This window comes from Salminus brasiliensis, chromosome 10 (genome assembly GCF_030463535.1).
Source record: "Salminus brasiliensis chromosome 10, fSalBra1.hap2, whole genome shotgun sequence".
NCBI lineage: Eukaryota > Metazoa > Chordata > Actinopteri > Characiformes > Bryconidae > Salminus > Salminus brasiliensis.
The window spans coordinates 30,677,752-30,704,620 of NC_132887.1; the positions used below are offsets into that span (position 1 = coordinate 30,677,752).

General features: G+C 38.7%; 1 protein-coding gene across 6 annotated transcripts in view; it reads right to left on the minus strand.

Moving 5' to 3' along the window:
- Positions 1 to 26,869, minus strand: part of LOC140564380 (ryanodine receptor 3-like) — a 232,948-nt gene that overhangs the window by 126,637 nt on the left and 79,442 nt on the right. For all 6 annotated transcript variants that reach the window (XM_072689791.1, XM_072689790.1, XM_072689788.1 and 3 more), the window contains exons 9-20: positions 24,348 to 24,422; positions 23,611 to 23,767; positions 19,322 to 19,486; positions 18,961 to 19,082; positions 15,746 to 15,926; positions 13,826 to 13,961; positions 7,930 to 8,025; positions 7,540 to 7,658; positions 5,839 to 5,972; positions 4,574 to 4,815; positions 4,211 to 4,403; positions 49 to 265 (exon numbers count right to left, since the gene is read on the minus strand). In XM_072689791.1, coding sequence (XP_072545892.1) covers positions 49 to 265; positions 4,211 to 4,403; positions 4,574 to 4,815; positions 5,839 to 5,972; positions 7,540 to 7,658; positions 7,930 to 8,025; positions 13,826 to 13,961; positions 15,746 to 15,926; positions 18,961 to 19,082; positions 19,322 to 19,486; positions 23,611 to 23,767; positions 24,348 to 24,422 — 1,837 coding nt within the window. The remainder of the gene's footprint in view (positions 1 to 48; positions 266 to 4,210; positions 4,404 to 4,573; positions 4,816 to 5,838; positions 5,973 to 7,539; positions 7,659 to 7,929; positions 8,026 to 13,825; positions 13,962 to 15,745; positions 15,927 to 18,960; positions 19,083 to 19,321; positions 19,487 to 23,610; positions 23,768 to 24,347; positions 24,423 to 26,869) is intronic.

Below are 26,869 nucleotides of genomic sequence, written 5' to 3' on the forward strand. Positions count from 1 at the left end.
GCATAAGCAGCAGATGTTCCCAGTTTGTGTGTGTGTGTGTGTACTGACCTGAGAGGTGTCCACTGGCGTGGGTATGAAAGAGGCCTGGGACAGGAACTGTGTGGTGCCCAGCAGGTCTCTCACTCCTTCCATGTCTCTCTTGTACTCTTTCACTGGCTCAACACGCATCTTCTCTTTGGGCAGCAGCGCCTCATAGCATGGCGCGTAACCTGATGGGGGCAGAAACTTGAAGTCTCCATGGCGACCACCTAAAAGAAAACGCACCCTGCCGAACAGAAGAGGGTCAGATGAGTGGCGATCTTTTACAATTAAAAAAAAAAAAAAAGTTTGGTCACCCTGCATGATCTTTGGGAAGCATCTTTTGGAAGCATCACTGCTATTCTTTAAATTCTTGTTTGGGCATTTTTCACCCATTCTTCTCTGCAAAAGGCTTCTAGTTCTGTGAGAGTCTTGGGCTATCTTGCACACACTGCAGTCTGTTGGGCTGTCTATTCACAGATTTTCCTTTTGGTTGGGAGAGAGCCATAGCAAAACCTGCAGCGTGCACCTCTTGAGGTGTGTTTAAGAATATGATCCTGTTATTGAAGCCACCCTCTGTACATCTTCAGGGTGATGTTTAAGTTTCCAGAATTTGCTGGTATTTAACAGAATCCATTCCTCCCTCTATCAGTCTAATGTTCCCTGTACCACTGGCTGCAAGAAAAGCTTAAAGCATGATCAGTTTACCACAATGCTTAAAGGTTGGAGATGTGTTTCTCCAAACATATCTTTGCTCGTTGCAGCTGAAATGTTCTATCTGAACTTCGTCAGTCCACAGGAGTTATTTTTTTAAAATGCAACAGTCTGAAAAGTCAAGTCAAGTCAAGTCAAATTTATTTGTATAGCGCTTTTTACAACTGTTGTCGTCACAAAGCAGCTTTACATAGTTAGTACTTAATAAAGGACAGAGACAGAGAAGAAAGAAGAAATAACATGAAGGGTCAAAGACCCCCGTGAGCAAGCCAACAGCGACAGTGGCAAGGAAAAACTCCCTCAGAGCAGGAGGAAGAAACCTTGGGAGGGACCAAGACTCACAAGGGGGACCCATCCTCCTCTGGCCAGACTATTTAAACATTAATGATAAAAATTGCCAAAGCAGATACAACAGAAAGTTGAAAAGGCGTGGCTGCACAGTAGAATGGTGCACTGCTGCTTTAGAGTCGTCAAAATCTTCCTGAATGTCTTTTCTTAATTACATTACCAACTGAAGAAACTCCTATATCCTTCTCCTGCTTTGTGGGCATTAATTATTTTATATGTTGTATGTTATTTTATATGTTATATGTTTATATGTTTTATATGTTGTAGGCAACTGCTTAGAGGAGCACATGTCTGCTGGTTGCAGAGTATTTATAAAGCTTTGAAATCTGCATTACCTGGCCTTTCCTAATGATAACTGTGAACAAGCCATAGCCCTAACAAGATAAATAAGATCTGAGACATTGGTAAAAGTTCACAGAGGGCTACAAATCCCTTGGGGTACCCAACATTTTGCATGTCACTGTATATAACACCTTTTTACTTTCGTACTTACAGTTTTTCATTTTTTGCAAGGCTATACAAAACATAAAAGGCTAAATAAACTGAAGATCGATACAGAAGATCAACACACACAAATGGATGTCAGGAATAAAACCAGTGAAGCAATGATGAAAAATCAACAATGCTCCAACCAGCCGAAAAACGAGCACTCTTCTGTAAACTGTGATTTACTCAAATTATAATATGAAAAATTCTAGGCATGAAAATGCCAAGTCTTGTTCTTGTTCCTGAGGCTTTTGAATTCAAAATGTACCGAAGAGGTCCTCTCTTCAGACACATTTCCAGTCATAAGGATGAGTAAATAATGACATCAAGCCTCTATAATGCGCTCTACTCCTTTAAATTAAGTTACTTAACTGAAATCACACACACCCACACACACAGAACTCTAAAAGGAAATAGAGGTCAGTAGTCTCAGGCCTCACTGAGCTCCAGCTGTGAACTCCCCCCGGCGGTCCTTTGACTGAGTGCCTGTCTGCCTGACTGACTAAGCCCCCACCCACAGGCAGCCATGGTTACACAGCATTTTATACAGCTCTTGAGTACCTCCAGGTTCTCTCTGAGCTTAGACACCAAAACTACCCAAAGTAGCAGATGATGCTAAAATGCCATAGTCATTTATCCACACGCCCACTACAGACTCAGAGCTTTAATTTTGTGCACACTGGCTGAACTACTCACCACCTGTATCCCACCGAAACATCATTAGCTTCATTATTAAATCTCAACATTGCAGAGAACATACTAATCTTCACTGCGTAGCTGATTCGTGTGACTGATTCTAAACAGAGATACCATCACTACTTGATTCAACCTGATTACATAATTAAGAAAGGATGCTCAGACAAGATTTTAAAAGACCATTTTTAACCCAGTCGATGATAAAGGCTCTGCTCTTATTCGCTGATTGATGTCACCATGCTGGTGCGTAGGAGCACAGCCTAGTCTAGCAAAGCTTAGTTTTAGTCTAGCAAATTTTTACTGGATAGTGTTGCGATTAGCTGGCTGACTAAGAGATTGTAGCTCGCCAGCTGGGTTAACATTTCGTCTTTTTTTTACCTTGTCTGGTCAGCCTAGCGTTTAGATTATATTAGTTTTAGATTAGTTTCAGTTTTACCCTAGGATTCTACCCTGTTTCCTTTTTTCAGCTTCTTCTGGTCGGTACTTCTGCCTTTTCCTGTAGGCCTAGCGTCAGCTTTTAGCTTAGCACCCTATCTTCTGGTCTACATTTCAGCATTATCTGGTTAGTCTAGTGTTAGCTTTTAGCCTAGCTTACTTTCCTGATTACTTCTGGACAGGACTTCGGCCTTCACTGCTTGGCCTAGTGTTAGCTTTAAGCCTAGAACCCGCTTGCTTTCACAGCATGGACATTTACACTGCCCGCTGCATCCGCAAAGCAACCAGCATTGTGGATGACTCCACCCACCCTTCACCCTTCACACAGACTGTTCTCCCTCCTGCCATCAGGAAGAAGGTACCGCAGCATCCAGTCCAACACGACCAGACTCTGTAGCTTCTTCCCCCAAGCCATCAGACTTCTCAACTCCAGAGACTGAACTGATGTTTGTTTGTTTTTTCTGTTCTATATGCACTCTCTCTCTCTCTCTCTCTCTCTCGCTCTCTCTCTCTCTCTCTCTCTCGCTCTCTCTCTCCAACCATTTACCCCAGACAATATGGGAAGCATTTTTGCACAAATAACCTTACTACCTCACTGGACTCAATATTTATTGTACACTGCATAATGTGCACACTACCCCCAATTATTTATTATTCTCTGTCTGTACTGTGTTGTACTGTCTGTCTGCACTGTATTGTGTTGCACTTGTGTTCTGTATGCACTGTCTATGTTGCACCATGGTCCTGGAGGAACGTTGTTTCATTTCACTGTGTACTCTGTATATAGTTGAAATGACAATAAAACCCACTTGACACTTGTATTGTCTGGTTGGCCTAGCGTTAGCTTTTAGCCTAGCACCCGTTAGCTTCCCCCCCACCTCCTCTGGTCAGCACTTCTGCCTTTTCCTGTCTCATAGTCTTTTAGTTGTTGTGAAGTTTAAGCTGATACAAAACAGTTTGAGGGTTTGGGGAGTGTTCTACAGCTCAGTTATGCATTCTTTTCAGTGAAGAGACAACAGTGTTTGCAATACATGGTGCTTCACTTACACCTACTGAACTCTCATTATTCAAATATGCCAATGAAAATACAAAGTTTTCCATTCTAGGGAACCTTTAATGTATTCTTTCAAATGTAATGAAGCACAATTTGTATTTTAAGTTATGATATTTTTGGAATAAATGTTTTTACTGTACTAAATAATCCTACAGTAAAAAAAATCTCTTACTTGATGATGAAAATAATGAATACAGATGCTTATACGGAGAGTGGTAACAAAAGGTCTATATTACATAATTTTTATATTCTTTGTTAAAATTAATGTTTAATAATATGTCCAAAAAGGATGGCCTGTGAATGCAATGAATACGTCATAAATAGCTACGCAGAATTACTGCATAAATGTCTGTCAAGCCTGTAGCCATAGCAACCTCAAAACCTCACGCATGCCCACTCGTTTGCCTGTGTCCTCACAGACAGAGTTAATAGTATAATACTGCATAATAAGAAACATACTTGACCCCAGCAGAGAAGCTGACCACAGGGAAGAAGAGGCCGTCTGTGTTGAAGTTTTCAAACATGCCTTGCACGGGCTGACCATTGATCCTGAAGGAGATGCTGGGAACGCCTAAGTCCAAACAGCAGCTGACCACATCATCTGATGTAAGTATGTGCTGGTTTACTGAGGCTACTGTCCGTGGAATTCGTCCTTCAGGAGAAACATAAAACATACACACACACACACACACACACACAGCCTTATAACAGTTTTTAATAGTAACACATTATTATATTTTTATGAAATCAAAGCACACACAGAAATTGTATTATATTATTTAAATGATAAATTATAATATTATTTAAATTATTCAACCATACCGGACCACAAGTGTAGTCCATCAAAGCCGTAAGAGTAGAGGTCATCCCCGACTCCGTTTCCTCCCCAGCCTTCTCCACCCCCTGGGTAGGGGGCGTAGCCTTTGGTAGAGGCCCACCCGACCCGCAGGTGAGAAGGCTCGCTGGTCATGAAGTGCTCCACCTGGTCGATCATCAGCTCAAAGTACCACTTCCTATACTGAGCTGAACCTTCCCTCACACCCAGAAAGATGTTGGGTCTCATGCTGCAGGAAAGGAGGTAAGGCAGAATAAACCGACCACTCAGTTCCCATATGTTGAGCTGACAGGACCCTTAGGACAATAACATATGCTGTAAATGTACATTAAACTGCACAATGGCTGGTCAAAATTAGTCAGTTTAGTGTCTTGCAAAGTTATAGGCCCAGTTTGGGTTATGATTTTTAATACTGAGCCATTAAACAATAATAGGTTTAAATAGAGCTAGGCAATATGACAATATTTTCTCATATCGTGATCATTTTTGTTATTATGGTACACAATATGCTTTTATGAGTGTATCGTGAATATTGTCAGTTCTTAAAGAATACTGATTAACGGCACGTTTCTTTACAAAGAGCGTAATTAGTTATTAAACTTATTTAACTGAATTAAGTGCAGCATATTTTGAGTAAAATCACAGTACTCAGTATGAGTATTTGGATAGCAGATTTTTATTTTTATTTTACACCGATGGTGCATTTTGTCTACATGACAAAATATTGTGATAAATATTATCGTAAAATCGTAAAAATGTCTTTAAATATCGTGATATTAAATGTTTCCATATTGCCCAGCTCGAGGTTTGAATTATTTGAATGTATACTACCCTATCAAGTTAGAGGTACAGAATCCAACAACAATGATGTGTTGTAAATCTGCCACTGCAACATCCCTATCAGCAATTTCTTAAAAATAAAATGTTTGTCTTCACCTTTTTTGCTTAAAACAGTAGTGACTGATACTTGCAGACTAAACTAACTTATGACACTAGAATAAATTATTAATAAATTATTATTAATAAATTAGCACTATTTTGAGGAAAAAACATATTATTTTTATGTTTTATGTTCAGTCATTGACAGTAATGTCCACTACCTACATCGTTGGAACGCATTTAAATGTACAGTTAGAGACCAGGCCATTGGTGCTCCCTTTCCACTGATGGGCAGGATACAGGTAACTAATAAAATGCACTTCAGTGTATATAAAAACATTCCACATTCATTACTATGTAAAAGACTGTTTACCTTTGTACATCATTGACCAGTCGAGTTTGGAGTAAGAGGTCTCGCTTTGGGAGCAGGTGATCACAAATGAGGTTCTGATTGGCTCTCACAGCCACCCCATTACAAACACACAGAGAGCAGAGCACGTCTAAGATCTGAGAACACAAAAAGAGAGGAGCCATGGCAATACCTTCCTTAAGCTGGTTCCTTAATTTTCTGATTTTGCAACTGCTTTACCATTCAACATGAAAAAATATAGTTGCATAAAGTATATATGGTTAAATCTACATGTGGATATATCTACAATTTCACATATTGTTATATCTACATAAGGTTATATCTACATATTTAAATAAGGTTATTTCTACATATCTACTTACAGTTAGATCCACAGTTACATCTGCATATCCACATATCTACATATCCACATAGTGTTGCAGCTGCATATCCACATATCTACATATCCACATAAAGTTACATCTACATATCCACATACCGCTGCAGCTGCATATCCACATATGGTTATATCTACATATCCACGTCAAGTTGCAGCTGCATATCCACATATGGTTATATCTACATATCCACATCACGTTGCAGCTGCATATCCACATATGGTTATATCTACATATCCACATCACGTTGCAGCTGCATATCCACATATGGTTATATCTACATATCCACATCAAGTTGGATCTACATATCCACATATGGTTATATCTACATATCCACGTCAAGTTGCAGCTGCATCCACATAACGTTTCATCTGCATATCCACATATGATTATAAATATATAATAACAATTTTTTAACAATGCTTTATCATTGAACAAAAAAAATATACAGTTACATAAAGTTAAATCTACATGGGGTTATATTAAAAAAATCCACATACATCTGATTATCCACATATGGCTATATCTACATATCCACATATGGCTATATCTACATATCTAAATAAGGTTATTTCTACATGTTCACATAAAATAATATTTACATATGCAAATACATTTATATATATATATATATATATACCTGCTATTCCCCTTAAAGAGCCAGGTGCGGTCACCTCTAGAATGATGTTGTTTTTTAGTTTTCTGTTTATGGTTGATGTAAAAGTTTGCATACTTGACAACTGGCACACGCTATGGGTTTGTACGCTGCTTCGTGTTCATGTGTGCGTAACAAGCAGGGGTGTACGCGCATTGGGCACGCTCCTGTGTTGACAATTCACTGCCAAGACAATTCACATCAACGAACGTGTCTGACTGTTGACGTCTGCCAAGGTTGGTTTAATTGATGCACCTGTGTTTTCCGCTGCCAAGATAGCAATACCCCAGAAATTTATCTGACCACCACACCCACTGATCTACATATATTCGCAAGCACCGCTGCTATTTAAACCACACAGGTGAAGGGTGTGAAAATAGACTGTTGGTGGGGTGTAAGATAGCAATGAGCATAGCGTTGTGCCTTGCGCAGGGTTTAAGATAGAGTGCTAAATCCACATATTCATTTAAGGTTATATGTACATATCTACATAAGGTCATATCCACTCTGTCACTGATTCCACATTTTGTTTATGTCCACCTGATTAATTTTAAACTCATAAGAATTCACAAAAATGAACAATTATCACATCTAACTTACATTTATCTAAAAAGAATTCAATGAATTTACCCACAAAAATGGAGCCCTGTATAAAGAGAGAGGGAGGCTAACCTTGTGGTTGCGACCATGTTTGTATAGCAGTGAGATGATTGACTTGATATGTCCTCTCTGAATGATGTTGAGGGCCTCCGGGCTCTCGATTAGGATGCAGTGTAGGACCTCCAGAATCCCTGAGGCACAGAGTCAGTCATTACAGCCCGGTGCAATGGAAGCAGCAGGAACAGAAACGAGCACACAGAGGACTGTGCTTCAAAGACATGCTGCAATACTCCAGTGAGTACAGCCACGCTTCAAAGCAAATTCAGTAGGCACAGGTAGGCATAATCAAATCTATTATCCTGACACTCCTTTACAGTAACGACATCACAGGAGGACAAGGAGGAAGAGTGGGCCAAAAAGGTATTCTGTGTTTCAGTTTCACTCAAATAGTAACTGTCCTACCTGAGGATGACTCCAGTCTCTCCAGCTTGCTGACCAGCCAGTCCAGGTTTTGGGAGAACTGTGTGCAATTGTTCCTATTTCCCCGGATCAATGCAGCTAAACAAAAGCCATACATAAATAAATGAACAGCACCAATAATAATAATAATAATAATAATAATATAGAAAAGTGCATTTCCTGAAGGAAACACAGAATCATTGTGCAGCTTAAATGGTTCCCACTGGTATCCCAGGTGATGACTATTGTGTTGCTAACTAGTTGCTAGCTGGCTGCTATATTTTGCTAGGTGGTTGCTATGGTATAACTGCTATTTCCAGTGAATACATGACTAAGAGAAAAGGTTAAGGTGAGAATTTGGGCGTTTGACTGGATTTAAACCTAATCTAATCACTCTATTCTGCTATTATTTTAAGCACATTTCTTTGTGTAGGGAATGGCAAAAATATAATAGACCAAATACCCTTTCATAAATAGTATAAGTATAAATACCCCACACTGCTCTGCTCACTAGGTTTTTGTTTATACCTACAGAATATTAAATGCTCAATTTTACTTTTTTGCAGGGAAATTAATCAACAAAATAATCAATTGATAAATCAATAGAAACATAGTCGTTAGTGGCAGCTGTAGTACATTCATCCAAAATGCTAAACTTCAGTACTTAAACATTCCCTGATTCCGATAAATAGTTAATCTACCATCACATTTCTTTGTGTGATGAGAGCTTTGCTTATTAGAGCAATGCTACTGCAAAACACTGCCAACATGAGAGGTTGGTATTTTGTTGACGATTCGCATTTCAAGCTCAATCCAACATCCATTTCTCAAGAGTAGACTAAATCATTAATGCTAGCAGTTTAGGGTTCTAGCTCTTGCATAATACAGCAGTCCACTGCACTTACAGATGAGCATGTTCACTCTTTAAGGTCAAGCTCTCAGAGCACAGTGTTTGATTAACGCCAGAGTGACATTCATTCCTACTAATTCATTACATTTAAAAGATTATTTCAACTGATTAATTATATATATATATTTTTTTTAGTTTTTTTGTTGTCCATATACTATTTAAAAAATATACATAAACATACATGAATGCCCCTAAATTATTTCCACCACTGTTAAGATCATTACCTCATTCATTATATTCCTTAAGTTTCCTCCCAAGGACATAAGTATCAGCTTCAGGCAGCTCAGCTTTCATGTATATTAATTGCAGTACATTCGAAAGAAGGAGGTCTTGACACTAGAGGGGGAGGGTAGAGGATGCACACTTCAAGCAAACTGACAAGGTCACCTGGCTATGGCAGATGGGGAGTAAAGGACAGAAGATGCATCCCAAATTCAGTTAAGACTAAAGTGACACAGAAGCGCCCATGTTTGAGTGCGTGCGCACGTGCCGAGGGGCCAAGGACCGCAGCCGAGACGTGGGCGGCACACTAATTCTCCCTCCTCAGCACAGGCTAATCACTCTTTCCAAATGCGGTGTGAAGGACGCAGCTCCGCGAGAGGGACAATCGAGCAGTCAAGAAGCACAATTTGGTCCGAGAAGCCACAGCCTCTTCTGAGCCTCTTGCACATTAGCATGCCGAGAAAGAGGCCGGCCGAGGCAGCTCACATCAAAAGCTGAGGGAGCACTCTGCCGCAGGTGACGGTGTGGAAGTGAAGTCTGGAATGGGGACAGCAGCGCTTCTGTTATTCGGGAAGCCTGAGAGGACATCAGCTGCCACCACAGACAGTGATGGGAATGGATAGCGTGCTTCATCATGGATTCAAAGGCCATCTGCTGAGAAGGGACCTCAGCATGACTGAACTGTTAGTGTGTGTGTGTGAATATTACAGATTAGAGAGCTCTCTGTGGGGGATAAACAAAGTCCTTTAAACATGTTAGATCTAGGATGGTCCAAAGAAACAGCAGAGAAAAATGCAAAATTGGTAAAAAGATGTTTGAGCATAAATAATTTTAAACCATTAAATCTTGAGGTATTTTTGCTGTTTTGTTGCAGATCCTTTTATTGCTCTCAAAATATGGACCATCTATGAAATGTCTGACAGGGGGCTGCACAATTATTTGTATTTATTATTATCGCAATATGAGTTTCTGCGCAGAACACTGTGATGAATGACAGCAGATCAAATGAAATGTGTGCATGAGTTTCATTACATTATACATGCACAGTGTGAGAGCAACATAATTAGATTGGTGGGGATGTATAAACAGGCACCATCTGAGCAGCTTAAAGCAACATTATGTAGCATTTGTACCTTAAAATAACAGCTTCAAAATCATGCTGATGCTCCACTGACTTGTAATAAGGAGAATATCGTCTCTATCACTGCTACTCCGGGTTCGGCACACTGACTTTTAAATGCTCAATTTTAAATCAACTAATTCACAAAATAATCAACAGATTAATTGATAGAAAAATAGTTGTTAGTGGCAGCCCTAGTACATTCATCCAATATGCTAAACCTCAGTACTTTAAACAAAAATAGCAAAGCACTTTTGTAAGTCGCTCTGGATAAGAGCGTCTGATAAATGCCTTAAATGTAAATGTAAATGTAAACATTCCCTGATTCAGCAAATAGCTAAGCTACCATCACAGTACTGGGAAACATATTTACACATCTTCACTACTTTATAATCATTCATTTCTTTGTGATCTCAGACTGGACACCCTTGTCCTTAACCCACTTACACAAAATAGTGTCCCATGTGAGGAGAGACGGGGGAAGCGTTGCTTATTAGAGCAATGCTACTGCAAAACACTGCGTATTTTGTTGACGATTAGCATTTCAAGCTCAATCCAACATCTATTTCTCAAGAGTAGATAGACTAAATCATTAATGCTAGCAGTTTAGGGTTCTAGCTCTTGCATAATATAGCAGTCCACTGCACTTACAGATGAGCATGTTCACTCTTTAAGGTCAAGCTCTCAGGGAACAGTGTTTGATTAATGCCATAGTGACATTCATTCTTACTAACTAGCACTATGTAGCTTTAGTGAAGTGGGCAGAGCAACACTTGTTGTGAGAGTTGCGTAATGCGAGTCATATTTGTGTAAAATCCTGTAGTAGTATTTACTGTGTCAGTACACATGCTTCTGTCACTTTCAGTGCTGGTTTTGAAATGAATGTAAAATAAATATAAACAGTGCAGTGAAAGAGTGTTTGCCCCCTGCCTGAATTCCTGAATTTGTGCATTTCATATACTGAATGGCATTACATCCAAAGCCTAATAATGTATAAAAGGGACCTTGAAGGAAGAAAAGAGCTCAGGAAAGTGATGTGAATGCCCCCTTCTTTTCATTAGTTGGTGTACAGGTGGAAGAGGTATTTTATGTTACATATCAAGATCCAGGTTGGCCTAATGGCCCTAATGGCCCACCTTAGATTTGTCTGTCTGTAACACACTGATCCAGAGCTTTAGAGTTTCTTGGCAAACGTAACATGAGCATGCATATCCTTCTATGGTATTAGCAGTGGTTTCCCTATGCTACTCTGCCAGGCATTCAACTCTTGCCCCAACTGATCTTAGCGGAGGCAATAGAGTCCTGTAGTTCTTTAGATGTTATTCTGGGGTTCCTTGTCACTTCCTGGGTGATTTTACAACTTGCTCTTTTTTGATATTTTGGGAGGGCATGATTCTGGGACTACCATGCCTATTTTTCTCCATTTGGACATTAGGGTCCACACTGCAATTTGGTAAAAGCCTAGAGCCTCTATGGAGAAGTACCTTTGTAACCTTTTCCAGGTTGGTAGGCCTCTGCAACATTTAAGTGAGGTCATCAGGGCTCTCTTTCTGTGGCGAGATGTGCCTGACTGAACAATCTGTGTGCTGCCAAATTCACTGGATTTAAAGGCTAAAACATTTAAATGGTTTCTGATCACTGATCCTAATGAACTCTTTCACAAGTAGGGTCCTACTGATGGGCCTTGTCATGGCTGGTCCCTAGCTAACCTACAGAACCACCTTTAGAATTAGAATAAATAGCCACCTGATTCCCCACACCGTTCCGCAGATGATGAGCAGCTGATGGTGTCACAACCTAGAACTGCAACTGCGTACGTGAACTCCAGATGGGTCGCTATGGATACTGGCAAGTTAACTCTTCCCAATTGTTCTTGGAATGGTGGCTACATAAATTAACCTTCTGCTACTTTTCATTAATATTGTTATTATTATTAATATTATTATTGTTGTTGTTTATTATTATTATTAATCATTTAAATGTCACATTCAAACATCTAATAAATACACAATTAAATCCAAGTTATAGATTAAGTCCAAGGTAAGCGTCCCTCAAGAAATTTCTCTCTTAAATTCTATTATGCCATGACCCAAATGTGTAGGTAGGAATTATCTCACAACCCACAGAATGTAACTACAAAGATATGTAAATCACAATGCTTTTGGTGGGTTACTGGTGGTCTTGTGGATAAGCAAAACATTTTGCATTGATGCAGCTTCCTCACAACCCATTCGTTCCCACATAGTGAAACCCACAGTTTAAAGACCAGTGTAATAATGTACCCATCGAATCTCGATTTACTACTTATTATACTCTACCCAAAGCAATTCCTTTGGTAGTGAAACCCCACAGATAACATGGAGCTAGGGTGCCATATTCACATCTACAGCCACACTTGGATTTCCCATAGGTTTGTTTGTCCAGCAGTACTTTTAATAGCTGTGTGAATGACACCTCACATAAATCACCACTCAGTCAAACCATAGGACAGGGTGTGGACTGCCGAGTTTCACTTTAACAACGCAGTAAAAGCACTCTTAGACCATTTCTATGGTCATTTAAAAATGTGTGTGTGTGTGTGTGTGTGTGTGTGACAGTGCTTTTCTCATTCAGTCTTTAAGTGCTTCATTAACTCTTTCCATCTGTATGGGAGTCTCTGAGCTAAGCTTTCAATTCTTTAGTAATGCTCATGTCATTTATGATTAGATGACAATATGTATGATTTACACATTGATTTGGATATACTGTCTTTTCTTTGTGGAGTAAGCAAGTAAGCAATTAGAATGATCATCTTTATTGTTGTTTAAGTTAAAAAAAATTTTACAGTGCCTGTTTTTTCCCTTTAACTGTGGCAATACACAAGTTTTTGGTGTCAAAAAAAGCTACAGTGGTCTATTTAATCTTGGCATGTTTTTCTATCTTAACTTTCTAAAGAGGTTGTTTTCACAGCAGCTCTCATTGCTCGCTAGCAGCTCAACACAGAGTGAAAGTGTTTCAGAGAGAGAGAGAGTCAACATCGACCTAGTTAGCCTGCAAACAGGTACAGGATAAACCTTTTTTTATTTGGGTCAGCGTTGGCATGGCCACTAGACTGGGTTGGCCTCCACACTTTTGTTGCAGGTACAGAGCTTGATATAGGAAAGCTAAAGATGTGTAGTTATTTTTTTTATTTTGTAAGGTTATCATTTTAAACAAGCCAACTACAAATAGGAGCATTCTTGAAACTTCAGTCATTTTTATTATTATTCTGGTGATTCTCTGTCAGTTCTGTCAGTTCTGTTCTGCATGTGTTCTCTCACTTCCTCGGTGTATCCAACAATAAAGGAAGCAACATGGTGCATAATACACTGAAAGCTCCAATTCCACACAATAATACATTTTACTGCTGATGGAGAAACTCCTTTAACAGTAAATTTAAATGATTTACAGAGAATAAAACCAACATTTCTAAACATAATGCTGGCAGGACATCAGGTAGGGCAAGGTTAACAAAGCAGCAGAAATTCCTGAGGCATTCTGCAGGATTTAGTATCAGTGACTGATTTGAATGTGACTTACATCACACCTAGAGGAATCTGCACTGCTTTTAACTGGACACCACTGCACAAAGTGTCATCTGGAATGATCTCAGGCATCAGCTCTCTTACCCAACAGCTCATACAGCAGGTTGAGGATGTCTTTCCAGGCCGCCCCTGCCTCCTCTCCAGCGCACTCTCCAAAGTGTGCCGCACTGTTGTACACACTCAAGCGATCGATGCAGTTAGACACCAGAGTCAGCATCCCCTAGGAGAGAGAGAGAGAGAGAGAGAGAGACATATGTGCCCTCTTTAACCCACAGTGCATTGCTCACTGCACTCAGTGAGGTGAGCTGTGGCCCTCCGAGACCCGGTCATCATAGCCTCGGCATAAAGCATGCACCGTTAAAACAGAATAACCTGAAGATAATTTACAGCTCTTCGGCAAGCCTTATGTTAGCCATCAACAATGAAAAATTAATGCCTGCTCCTACTGAATAAAAGATGAGCTGGAGAAGACAGACCTCCTCAGTGTCAGTCTAATAGCTAGAGATTTACAAATACTAACCATAAATATGATAATGAATTCAAGACCATGAATAAGGCGAATCGGAACCTGCTCTATTAGTGTGTAATTCTAGGGAAAATTATCTTTCTTTTAGTATTTAGTTTTGTACTGTAGTTATAATCCTATACATGTTACTGTATTTTTAATATAACTAAATGATTATAGTTAGTATGCATTTGCATTCTGCATCTTTATTTTTTGATAGTTATAGTTGATAGTGATAGTTGATAATTGATAGTTTTAATATTATGTGACATTATATTATATTATATTATGTGACAGTCTGAACTGATAATTGAACAGATAACTCGCTTAGCTATATTTTATACTGTGTTTAATAGCTTGTACAATAGTTTGACTGACTTCCCTAACTATCTGTTTCCATTTAATCTAAAATGCTGCAGTAAAACCACGTCATACTTGATATGTTTAGTCCACTGTAGCACACTCTTCCACAAACTGGGTTCACATTTAAGCTCATATAAGCTCATGTATTTTACCTTCTGCTCCAGTGTGAGAACTGTGATTGAGGCCTGGCATCCCAATATCCCACTCTGTTTGCTGAACCGGTCACACACATATTTGCACACCATCTAGGCACCTGTCAGTGTTGTGTTTTGCTTGGACACGAAACACAAAGTTGGTGGAAGAGTGGACTACAACCGTCAGGATTTTAAGAGGCTTTCAACTAGTGGTTGGTTTCAACTAATGATAAATACTTGCTAAAGATATTGTTGGCAGCTGGTTAAGGACAAGAAAATGGATGCAGCAGGATCCCCCAACGAGCAATGGATGGAAATTGTCTACTTTTTTAAAGTAGAACTAAATGTACACAAAAAAATCATGTCTATGTTACTAGTTAAGTTATGTTACTAGTAAAAATCCTGACATATTTATTTAGATACTTAAACACAACCAATATTACACTTTATTTTAAATATTATAATTTTTTTTTGTTGTGGGAGCTTAGGTAGCTTGCTAAATTATTACAAAAAGAGAAATTTAGCATGGGATAAGATGTACACATCACATTAGGATTATTCATTTATTTGGAAACGACTGATCTGGCTTGAAAAGAACTGACATTACGAAGCTAAAGCAATGAAGTTACTTTTTATTTCTTGTCTGATATAGCTGGAACTAGAGGAAACATTTTCACATTCTCACAAATGACAGATTCAGTTTTGACCCCTGGATCTAATATATAAAAAGCCCCTTGTCAAGTGGAGAACCCCCCAAATAAACTGCTGACAGTCAAGGAGAAATACTCTAAAATATAAAGTGGCGTCAGAACAATAGAAAATAAACTGATGAAAAAAGATCCTTGGCAAATTACACTTGCTTGCCTTAACCATTATTAAAATGGTCACTCAATAAAATTGCCTTTAAAGAACACACACACACACCATACAGAAATTCCTAAGCTGTATCAGATCTTGCCTGTTTGGACCAAATTTGGCAGGAGTTGCTGAGGTAAAACTGACCTCCTGCTTAAAAAGGTTCTGGCGGTTCTTGAGGGAGCGAAGCTTGATCTGTTTCTCCTCGTGCTCCAGCTCAGCGTCGGGCAGCTGGAAATACGTGATGAGGTCATTGAGGGTCTGCAGAACCTCTTCGATGGGCAAAAGCACGGCCACACGGTTTTTACCAGCCAGACTGTCCAGGTCTCTGAGAGGAGAACACATGAACAAACGTTAGGACTTCTTCATCTTCGCACGATGCTGGGTATGAACATGACAAAATTGTAGCTCTGCGAGGGCACATCAAACTCTAAACCTATAAGGTGTTTGTTTAAAGCACCACCCTAAAAAGCTGGCAGATATTACACCAGTTTTAACAAAACTGAATGTCAACGAAACAGCCTTGGACCAAAAGGCATCAGGTTAAGAGGCTGCAGACAGTTATTCGTCTGAATAATTTAAACACGATAGGCTTTGTTCACCAACTGTTTTTACAAAGATTCTGGCATTCACCAATATTTTATTATTTGGGATTTGTTTAGTTTACGAGGACACTGGGATCCATCACTATAAGAGCGGAGCTGTGAACAATTCTGTGGGAGTTTTTTTGGGACTTTTCCTAAGAACAAGTTTTTAAAAAGTTCTTAGAAAGATATTGGTAAAAGAGGTCTATTGCTTTTCAGTCTGCAAAGTACCTGCTTTTAATAACTAGGCATGTACTACAGAACTGGCAAGCAGCATTTTTGCTGCTTTTCAGTGTTTTTAAGCAGTTTCACAATTTATTTAAGATGCGCTGTTAAGTAATACTACATATACCCCTCTTGAACCTTAACCTTAACTTCATTAATCAGTTAAGGAGATATGCATCAACAGAGATATGATTGGGCCCAGAGAGTCTAGGTGCACCTATTTCTGTTACTGGCCCACTTAATATTGAAATCAAAATACATAAACTACAAACACAAAAAATACATTTACTAAATGTTTGACATATTCATAATTCCACTGCTGAGTATATATATTTATACTGCTGAGTATATATATATATATATATTTATTTTTTTATTTTTTTATTTTTTTTCAGTCATCTGTAAAATGCTAGTATCACTTCACAGTAATTTTACTGTTTTTCCAATAAATGCAACATATTCCCTTTATGCCAAACCAGTGTCAGCAACTTGCTGATCTAACAGGTATCAGTAAAAACACTGCTGATTTTATACTAAATATTAACAAGTTTTAGAAGCTTTTAAAACCTGTGTTCACGTGAAGATGTGTATACATTTTAGATGTAGCCGTAGAAGCCAAAAAAATACTAATATACTGAAAAGAAATAATAAAAAGGGAGAAAATACAGTTAAGCTAGACAGTGAACATGCTTATGACCACAGTCATGTTCATCCATGCACATACAGTCGTGATTCATAGGCTATAAATAACTGCACAAGTGTGTGTGTGTGTGTGTGAGTGTGTGTGTCTTTGCAAGCAAAAAGATATAAAATATATATTTTGCACTGAAGCCAGACAGTGATATGTAATGCGTGTGTGTGTGTGTGTGTATGTGCTTGTGTGCCCGTGTGTCAGTAGTTTATGCTCTGATGCTCTGTCTTATTTCTGATTGGTAGAGCATGGCACTGTGCTTCCGTTCTCTGAATAAATCCTGAGTGAACAAACGCACAGACATGCCCATAAACATACACACATACACAGACACACAGACACACACTTAGACACATAAACCCCCACCACACAGCCAGGAAACAGGGAGCTAAATAATGGCTCAATAATAAAAGGAAAGATTGAAGCCTTTGATTTAGAAGCATTTAATGGGTATTAAACACTGCTGTCCCCTCAGGGACATCCACTGGTTCTCCCCCATGATCAAAGAAAAGAGCATCTGTTGCTAGTCTGCGTGTGAGTAATATATAAGGGCTCTCGGAGTCTTTCTATTGCATTGTACATATATATAAAAAAAACCTCATGTCTCCAAAATGGCAACTTGACAAAAGAAGGGAAAAAGCAATATCAATGTCTGTCAACGTATATAATTTTTTTAAATTCCAGGTTATTTAGGAACTATATATATATAGTCCTGGCTACAAATGAGGACACCATGAGGGCATAAGACAACTCCATGCAACTCTGAGAGTTCAGCAAAATTCATCAGTAGGAAATGGAAGAAATATGGCACATGGGTAGATCTGTCTAGAGCATGTCATCCTCACAAGCTGAGAACAAAAAAGAGAGTAGTGAGAACATCCATAACTACTCTGAAGGAGTTAAAAGCTTCAACAGCTGCAATAGGAGAGACTCTACATAGGACAACTGCTGTTCAGGCTGCTCACCAGCCAAAGTTTTATAGGATTGGCAAAGAGAATCAAATCATCACTACAGTGATGATTTAATGATTTACAGTGGGAGACTCCAAGGTCAGCAAGAAGGCCTCTGATGAGTCTCTGATGAGACCAAAACTGAGCTTTTTGGCCATCAGACTGGACGCTATGTATGCACACCATTCTCACTGTGAAACAGTGCAGAAAGCAATGTGCAGACAGCTACTGCTTTATGCTGGGGTCTCCAAAGAGTAAATAAATACTTTTTTTTTTTTAATTCATTTAGAAAATAATAAACATGATATTACACTATCATCCTCCACCACACTTGGCACAATCTCATCATGTCCTAAATCACTGAATATACAGTTTCATTTAGAATCTACATTAACATTAACAAATATATATAATAACTTTCTTTTAAATATTTTGTAATATACTAATAATAACTAATAATACTAATAATACTACTAGCTGGGTTTCCACTATATGTTGTACTACTACTACTACTACTAAAAAAAGGTATTCTGTTAAAAGTGAATAGAGTTTTATATATTAAACAACTCCACCAATAAGGTTCCACCAATCTCTGGAGTCTTCACAATTACATAAATATTTAAACTCTAAAATCACCCACAGGCTAGATGTATGCAGATGTAATTAGATGCCATCTCATCTGCATATCAAAATATCATTTTCTGAAAAGCTTCAAGAACAACACACACTTGTAAGTATATCATCATAGCAAAGATTTAGATACTTTTAAAGTTTAACATTTTATTTTCAATTCATCAATTATTTATTGTTCTAGTGCAAAAGAGTGGTGCTTTCTGAGTTATAGACTGATGGATAAATGACTTCAGTCTTTAACTAATGCCACTTTTAGTTTGCGAAGTTGTCAAGGAATACCTGATGAAACAGCTGAAGAGTCTGGTGGTGTTGCGGATGATGCGGGAAGCTCGCGACTCTTCATGCTGACAGCGCTGGAGAGTAAAACCATCGTCCATATGTCCCTCTGAGTGGAGGCATGCCTGAGAGAGAGATACGGAGAGCAAAAAGAGATAGAGAGGGTTCTTTATAAGATGCACTTCAATCCAACCCTGTGTTTTTCTAATCGATATAAACTAAGTAAACCATTTAAGTTGCCAGGCCACATCACTGAACCTGACAATCCAGGGAAAGCCAGAGTGCACAAGCTACATGACTGAGAACTGATTATCCCTGCCAGAAGCACACAAAAGTATACATACGGTATAAAGGAGTGACTCACGCGTCTTTTGAGAGGCCCCAAACGGGTTGATTTCACATCCGGTGCCTGGTAAGAGAGCCACAAGCCTGTGGCCATGTGCATGACGAAGCAGAGCGAGTCCCCATACTTAATCTCGGCCACCCCCATCCCCTCAATATCACGCTTCGGGCTCGACTCCAGCTTCTCCTGCAAGACGCAAGGACCAAAAGCATTAGCGGCACTTAGTTCTCATCAAAACACATTTGGCTGCAGACCAATTGATTCATTTGATTCATTTAAGCATTGTTTCATTCATTGTTGGCCATTCCTCATATATTATTGTGGTCTGGGAGAGTCATCTGCAATTGTCCAGGACTCCACAATGTACGGCAAGCACTGCTGCAGTGATTTAGACATCTGTATTGCCAGACACACCACTTGAAGGGCCCATATAATAGACTGAATTAATATAACTGACTTTCCCTCACTTTTGAAAATAAAAAAGACTCGCAATATGCAAACACTGTTTCAAAAGGCATGTCATCCATTATAAATATAGCTGTCAGACGAATCAAATTTTAAAGCTTTATAAACTCTCTGCCTATTAGAAATGTGTACTTAATGTGTACTGCCCACCAGACAGGGAAGGCTATAAGAAGCTCATTTGCAGCTTGCGGTTTCTAAAGTGAAGAGTGTTATTAAGAAATCAAGATGGGAGGTCAAGATGACATCTCTGTGAGGGAAGATGGTCAAAATCCTGCCTCACAGTTCAGTAGAGTGAAGAGGGTGGTGCACCTTTCCACTGTGCAGCTTTGCTTGCGCAAAAATAATCTTCATGAAAGAGTCACAAGAAGGAAACCAGTGTTACTGTGACCTTACCATTAGACTCCATGCGTGAAGTATGCTATTAAACATTTGAAGATGCCAGCTGAGCTTCTTTAGATGTTCTTTTACCACAATCAGAAAAGGTAGAGAAGGTAAAGCATGGAAAGTAGCTGTAGCTTTGGGATTGTGTTGCCGCCAGTGCTATTGGCAATTTTGCATGCAGGATTCCACAAACCACCAGCAAATTCTGAATGCAAATGTTACAACACAATGTCCCAGAATCCCTCAGATGATCGCAAAAATGATCACATGACTGCTTCCATCCCTTCATGTTCCCAGTCACCTGAGTACTGATTTGTATCACTTGTGTATTTGTTTGTATATGCATTTGTTCAACTAGCTTAGTATGTAAGCCTGGGCTTTAGAACAGGTTCTGTATGAATTATTGTATCCCTTCTTGGCAAATTGCTGAGCGTTTATTTCTGATTGTTTTGTAGGACTCTTGCCTTTGTATTTTCTACCTTGCCCTTTGCCTTGCCCTTTGGACTTTTGCCTGTGTGATCCCAGCCTGTTTTCTGACCACAAACTCTGGCTACGTCATTTTTAGTAAAGCCTCTTTTTCATTCCAACTCTGCAAGCATCCGATTCTGTGCGTCACATTACAGCCATTACGTAACAAACCATTTTTCAAAAGTAAATGTTGAAAAGACCATGGTTTCTACAATATCATAATAAATATACCTGCAAACCACAGGGAACTGCCTGAAGAGGCACAACAATAAGCTTTCCACTGTCTCTTGACTGGCTCAAGAATCTCAACTAGAACTAGAAGCCCTTCCTCTAGAAGAACGGGTTAAAATCTGCCCCCCAAAAAGCTGAAAGACTCTTATCTGGCTACAAAAAGTGTTAACAAGCTGTGATAAGAGCCAAAGTGCTCAACATGCAGGGAGCCTTTAATTCTTTTGGAAAGTCTTCATACGTTTACACGCTTAACTTTTCAGTTACCAAACTTTTCGCCTCTGTAGATATTAGGCCTCTACCTCCCTCATATTTTCCCCTTAATATGTACTTTAATTTCAGCTATTACACACCACACATAATAGCAGCTATTTAATCCATATAACATCACAGCCATTGCGATCAATAACAAATTGAATTTTTTTCTGCTTGAACCTCATTAAAACAAGAGGACAAATTCTCTCAGTGATGCAGATTATAAACTCCAAACAACAGCAACTAAACCAAGCAACTAAACCACGGCTCTTATCTGTGCTAATTAAGCAGTAAAGTGTAAAGATTAGCCTGTTCAATGTGTTTCCACACACACACACACACATTCTACAACACCATTACAATGTCCTTGTCCAATCAATTATGATTTCATGAACAGTAAATACTCTGTTTACTTTCAGTCATTTCAAATCCAAAGGTGTGAACCTTAAGAGATAAAGAATAAAGAGAGATATAAAAAGAGATCTCTCTCTCCTATTTTACAGTAGATTAGTATTTGTTGTAATACAGCAAAATGTGCATGTAATAAATCTAGACTTCACATCCCGGACTTCAGAAAGTGTACAAATCTTTGCAAATCACACAACGCAACAAGTTTCCCAAAATTGCTAGCAATTATATACTGATGGCAGAGCTAATTATGCCAAGCAGCAGGTGTGGAGCGAGCCAGAGGCCTTAGCAGGCAATTTGAAAAAATGCAGACAGACTTAGATGGAGCCGGTCAAGGACTGCAGAAGGGCTGACCTCCCTCTTTGAGATGACTCATAATTACAAGAGCTGCACACAGCGGGCTAATAGAGGCAGGCCGAGACAGCCCCAGACATACAGACCAAGCGGAGCGGCATGTGAGACACCTACTAACGATAGAAACTTTAGAGGTATCATTTTATCAATAATGAGATGCTTCGTTTGCTTTTACCAGTGGACATAAACATGCTAATAATAAATCAAATAACATGCAATGCTTTATATTTAATAGATTGGGGGGGGGCTTAAATGCTTAAATGGCCTATTAGGAGTCATTCCGGTCAAGATTAATAATCAGAGCAGATGGAGTAATAACATTTAAAGGGTAACCTCTTTGACACACCCTCGTTGGCTATGTAATTAGTTACACTGACACCTCTGACCACTTGAAGAGCTCCTTAGCCCTTAGTTATATTAGTGTATTTTTGCTACTCTATTTAAATGCAATAACATAATTGACCTGCTAAGTTATGTAATGATTTACTTTTACATTCAATGAGAAATGACAGAAATGCAGCACAAGTGTAAAGGGTGTTTCTCTGCGCATAAAAAGACTCCAAATGTCTCGATGGATGTCTCAATGGATACTTTGGCAACGTTATCTTTAACAGGCCTTTAAGTGTCCCCTTTAGTCTGCCCTTATGCCATCCACAGGTTTCTGCTTGCCTATCAGCAGTGTCTTTTCTTTCTAAGCTTTCTGTGCTACAGTGGTCACTACATAAAGGAGCACTGAATTCTCTGTGAATTTATCATTAGGTTTGAAACTGGCTAAATGATCATTTTGTTTAACCCCTAAACACTCTTAATCCACACTAAGGTGTATTACTCAGTAACTACAGGGACCCCTGTACAAACTGGTGGGGCTATTCTTTGGTAACAGAAGTTTGTAATCATACTTTTGGCCCACTGGTGACCCATCGGCTTTTTAAGGGGTTAAATAAAGTAACAATAACTTCAGTTCAGAAGTTTGATGCCCATGTATGTGATCAAAGAAAATTCATTTGGTTGCAGATAAATGCATAAGACGGCACAAAAAGCTGTAAAACATCAGGAAAAATGTTGAAAAATAATGAATAAATATTTAAAAAGAGCTGCTGATCAAATGATAAAGCAGATATCCTGGCATATATTTACTTTCAATAGATAATTATATATATATATATTTTTTTTATTTTGTTGTTGTTGTTCCCAAAATACTTGGCTTTTGTATTTTTAATACATATTAATACATCAATTCCCTGGTATGTTGTTTTTAATACTCAACTATGCATTGTAGTCTTTAGTGAAAAAATTATTTTAAAAAATGTTAGCTTGACAGCAGTGTATATGTCTCTTCATACATTTTCTTGTATAAAAAATCATATTTTTTTACTGGATAGATCTCTACTTGTCAAATAACTTAAAAAAAGATCAAATTAAACAGAAAAAAAATTGGAATTGGATTTACTTCATATTAATGAGCTTCATATTATAAACTATGTGAAACTGCAACATGCATTTTTTACTGCTGACAATAACTTCAGCTTAAAAGGTTAAGAGCTGATAATGCCAATTCAGATTTGTCAGGCATCCTAAGGCTCTGTTTAGTCAAATAACACGCACGGTTTTGAATCCTACAGTACAATTCCACAATAAACCCCTGATTCTGCATCAACAGGAGTCACTGCTGCCTCTAAATCAGCCAGAATCCCCTCAAACAGTGTGGAATCAGCTCCACCATGCTGTCGTAATTGAGATGGAATAGAGACCTTGGAGGCTCGGAAGCAGAAAGCTGTGGAGGTGGTGTCCGATTTCTCCCTGTCCTGCAGCACCAGCCCTCTGTCTTCCGTCAGTGCTAGGTAGTGACCAGTGGTGAGGTGACGTAGGCGAAATGGCTGGCCCCAGCGGATGTGACTGCCACACCAACTGCATACAAATACATATAAACACACAAGCAACATGGCACTGTGAAGGGGGTCATTTCAAAGTAGATGAAAATCAAATATGAACAAATATACACAAATGACTCCAAAGGTAGTCAGCAGGGACATGTACTTAGTTTGCTTATGAATTTTGTTCATGTTCATCGGTAACAGTACGTCATAAAGAACAAGTGAACAAGTGCAATTTTGAATCAATCATTTAATAGATGTTTAGTCAGTCTGAGAACAGTTACAAATGTTAAACTGCTCTGAAGAGAGAGAAGCTAGTTAGCAGAATAACAAGAGACTTCTGTTAAAAGGGGTACACTTCAGCAATGTGTGCAACTTAAAGTAGCTGAACGCGTTCATAAGAAGCGGTGTCCACAAACATTGGGACATGGGTGTATATGCAAGTGAGTTGGTTTCACGCTGAGTTGGCCTTCTATTCCTTTAATCACTATGCAGGATGCTAGCCAGTGATTAACCAGCAATTTTTCATTAAAACATCCGTCCAGCCTGGAGGGCTGGGATTAACTCTTCACTTCTGGCAGTAGGAAAACAACAGTGAGGGGAGAGATACAAACCTGATCCTTAGAGGCTCTAATCTCCATAAGGACCTGGCCTTGGCTCCTACTTTACCCGTCTCATAGTTAACTATTCTGCAAAACAATAAAAACAGAACATTATAAAACACTTCCTTTTGCTCAACGACAGTAATGAAGCCTCAGCAATAAAAGCCTCATAAAACAGTAATAAGCAAGTGTAGCTTCTTTATGATCTCAGCACAATGGATCTGATCAGCTGTGGAAATGTGAGGGCTATCGATGGCTTGGAATATATGAAGTAAATGCTCTTGTTCTCTTTAAGGTTATATATAGGTTATACATAGCACTAAAACCTATATATAGGTTACCTTTAAAAGGTCATATAGGTTATATATAGCATTAAAAGGTTATATAGGTTATATATAGCACTAAAAGATTATATAGGTTATATATAGCATTAAAAGGTTATATAGATTATATATAGTGTTAAAAGGTTATATAGGTTATATATATAGCACTAAAAGCTTATATAGGTTACATATAGCACTAAAACGTTATATATAGCACTAAAAGGTTATATATGGCTCTAAAAGGTTATATAGGTTATATATAGAGTTAAAAGGTTATATATAGCACTAAAACCTTATATAGGTTATATATAGAGTTAAAAGGTTATATATAGCACTAAAACCTTATATAGGTTATATATAGCACTAAAAGGTTATATATAGCTCTAAAAGGTTACATAGGACATAAAACTCTAAAAGGTTATATATAGCTCTAAACTGTTATACAGGTTACATATTGCACTTAAAGGTTACAAATATCACTAAAAGGGCATATAGTTTATGTATAGCTCCAAAAGTTTACATAGTTATATACAGCATTAAAAACTTAAAAAGGTAAATCTTAGTAAATCTTAGTCTGTTAAAAAAGTTACTCTTTTTGCTCTGCTCTTCCAACATAGCCAGGACATTTTAGTCCTGAACACACACACATACACACACACACACACACACACACACACACACATGCGCAACAGGCACGTTCCATTACTGATATGGGTGACTGGGTTGCCACATGAGCTGAAATCCCTCATGTTGCCTCCCTCTCGGTGACACATATGGAGAGTTCGCTGAAAACGTGGCAGGCTCTCACCCAAACAAACCCTCGATTAAATTTCAAAGGGCCAACAAAAGAGGCTCAAGCCATGCTGGCAACCAGCATCTAATCCCGCAGACCGTGCGTCATGCGCCTCGGCTAAAAATAGACCCCGGCGACAAGGAGGAAAATGGAGAGTCCTATCAGATCTTCAGTGGCTCGAGGGAGGTTCTGCTTCTGCTGTGGCCTCGACCCAGTTCAGCCGGGCTGCGCCAGACGCACTCCTACACACAGTGTAGTGTGTCAACAGATTTCCTAACAGCCACTGCTCTGCACCTGTCCTCCCTGGTGGCTTTTTACTCAATACTTATTAGAACCTGGAAGGAAGCTACTCACTATGGTATAGTCACATCAGGGAGAAGGGAACCAAGTTATCAGGAGATGTATAACTCACTCATTTTTTTACTCATCCATCCATTCAGGTTGGGACACTTTTGCACAATGTATATGATACATTAACTCAAGTGCACAAAATTCTGAACAAACTGTCTGGTGAAACATAAATTTCTTACTTAGTTAAAGTAGATCTTACATTTAGATTAAGATCTTGGTTTGAGGTTCAGATTAGAGTGGGTGGCGGGTTTAAGGCTAACGAATAGTATAATTTAATAGAAAGCCTACTCAGGTAAATGTAAATTAAAGGCAAAGGGAACATCTACAAATCATTCGTAGCGGACCATCAAAATAAAAACCTAAAAACACTTCTTAGGAATTATGATTATGATTATTTATGCATATTTGTATATGTATTCTATTTATTGTTATTTTTATCATTATTGTATTGTATTACTGTGCCGTATTGAGTAATTGCTAATGGCTGCCAAACCTCCCAGACTGGCTGACTGACTGTCTGTCTATCTATCTATTTATCTTATACCTGATACTTTCACCATGAGTATTAACTGTGATTTACAGAGCCTGATCACAGTCACTGCTCACAGGACACTGAAGGAGAACACATATTTCATTATAATACATGTCTGGTGACTAATGCTGCTTATTATAGCTAGGGATATTTCATTTTGGTGCAGCAGAAGGACGACTAAATTAACTGCAATAATTGCTGTCTTTCATAATTAGGATGCTGGTGGGGGAAAAAACTGCAACAACAAATTATTGTTTGTTGCACACAACATATTGGGACTTCTTTTCACACAGTTAATAATTTGCTCTGTGTTATTCGGAGAGGCTGCGTTCACACTGCAGGTGAAAGTGGTCCAAATTGTGCATTTTCCTCATATACGGCACAGGTTTGTTACTTGATTAGATAGTTTCTGCTCTGATTTTGACCACTTTTATATGTGGTCAGAAATCTGATTACATTTTGGACATGTGTTAATGTGACCTCAATTTAAACAGCTGATTCAATGTATATTCTTTAATACAGCATCTGAGATTGA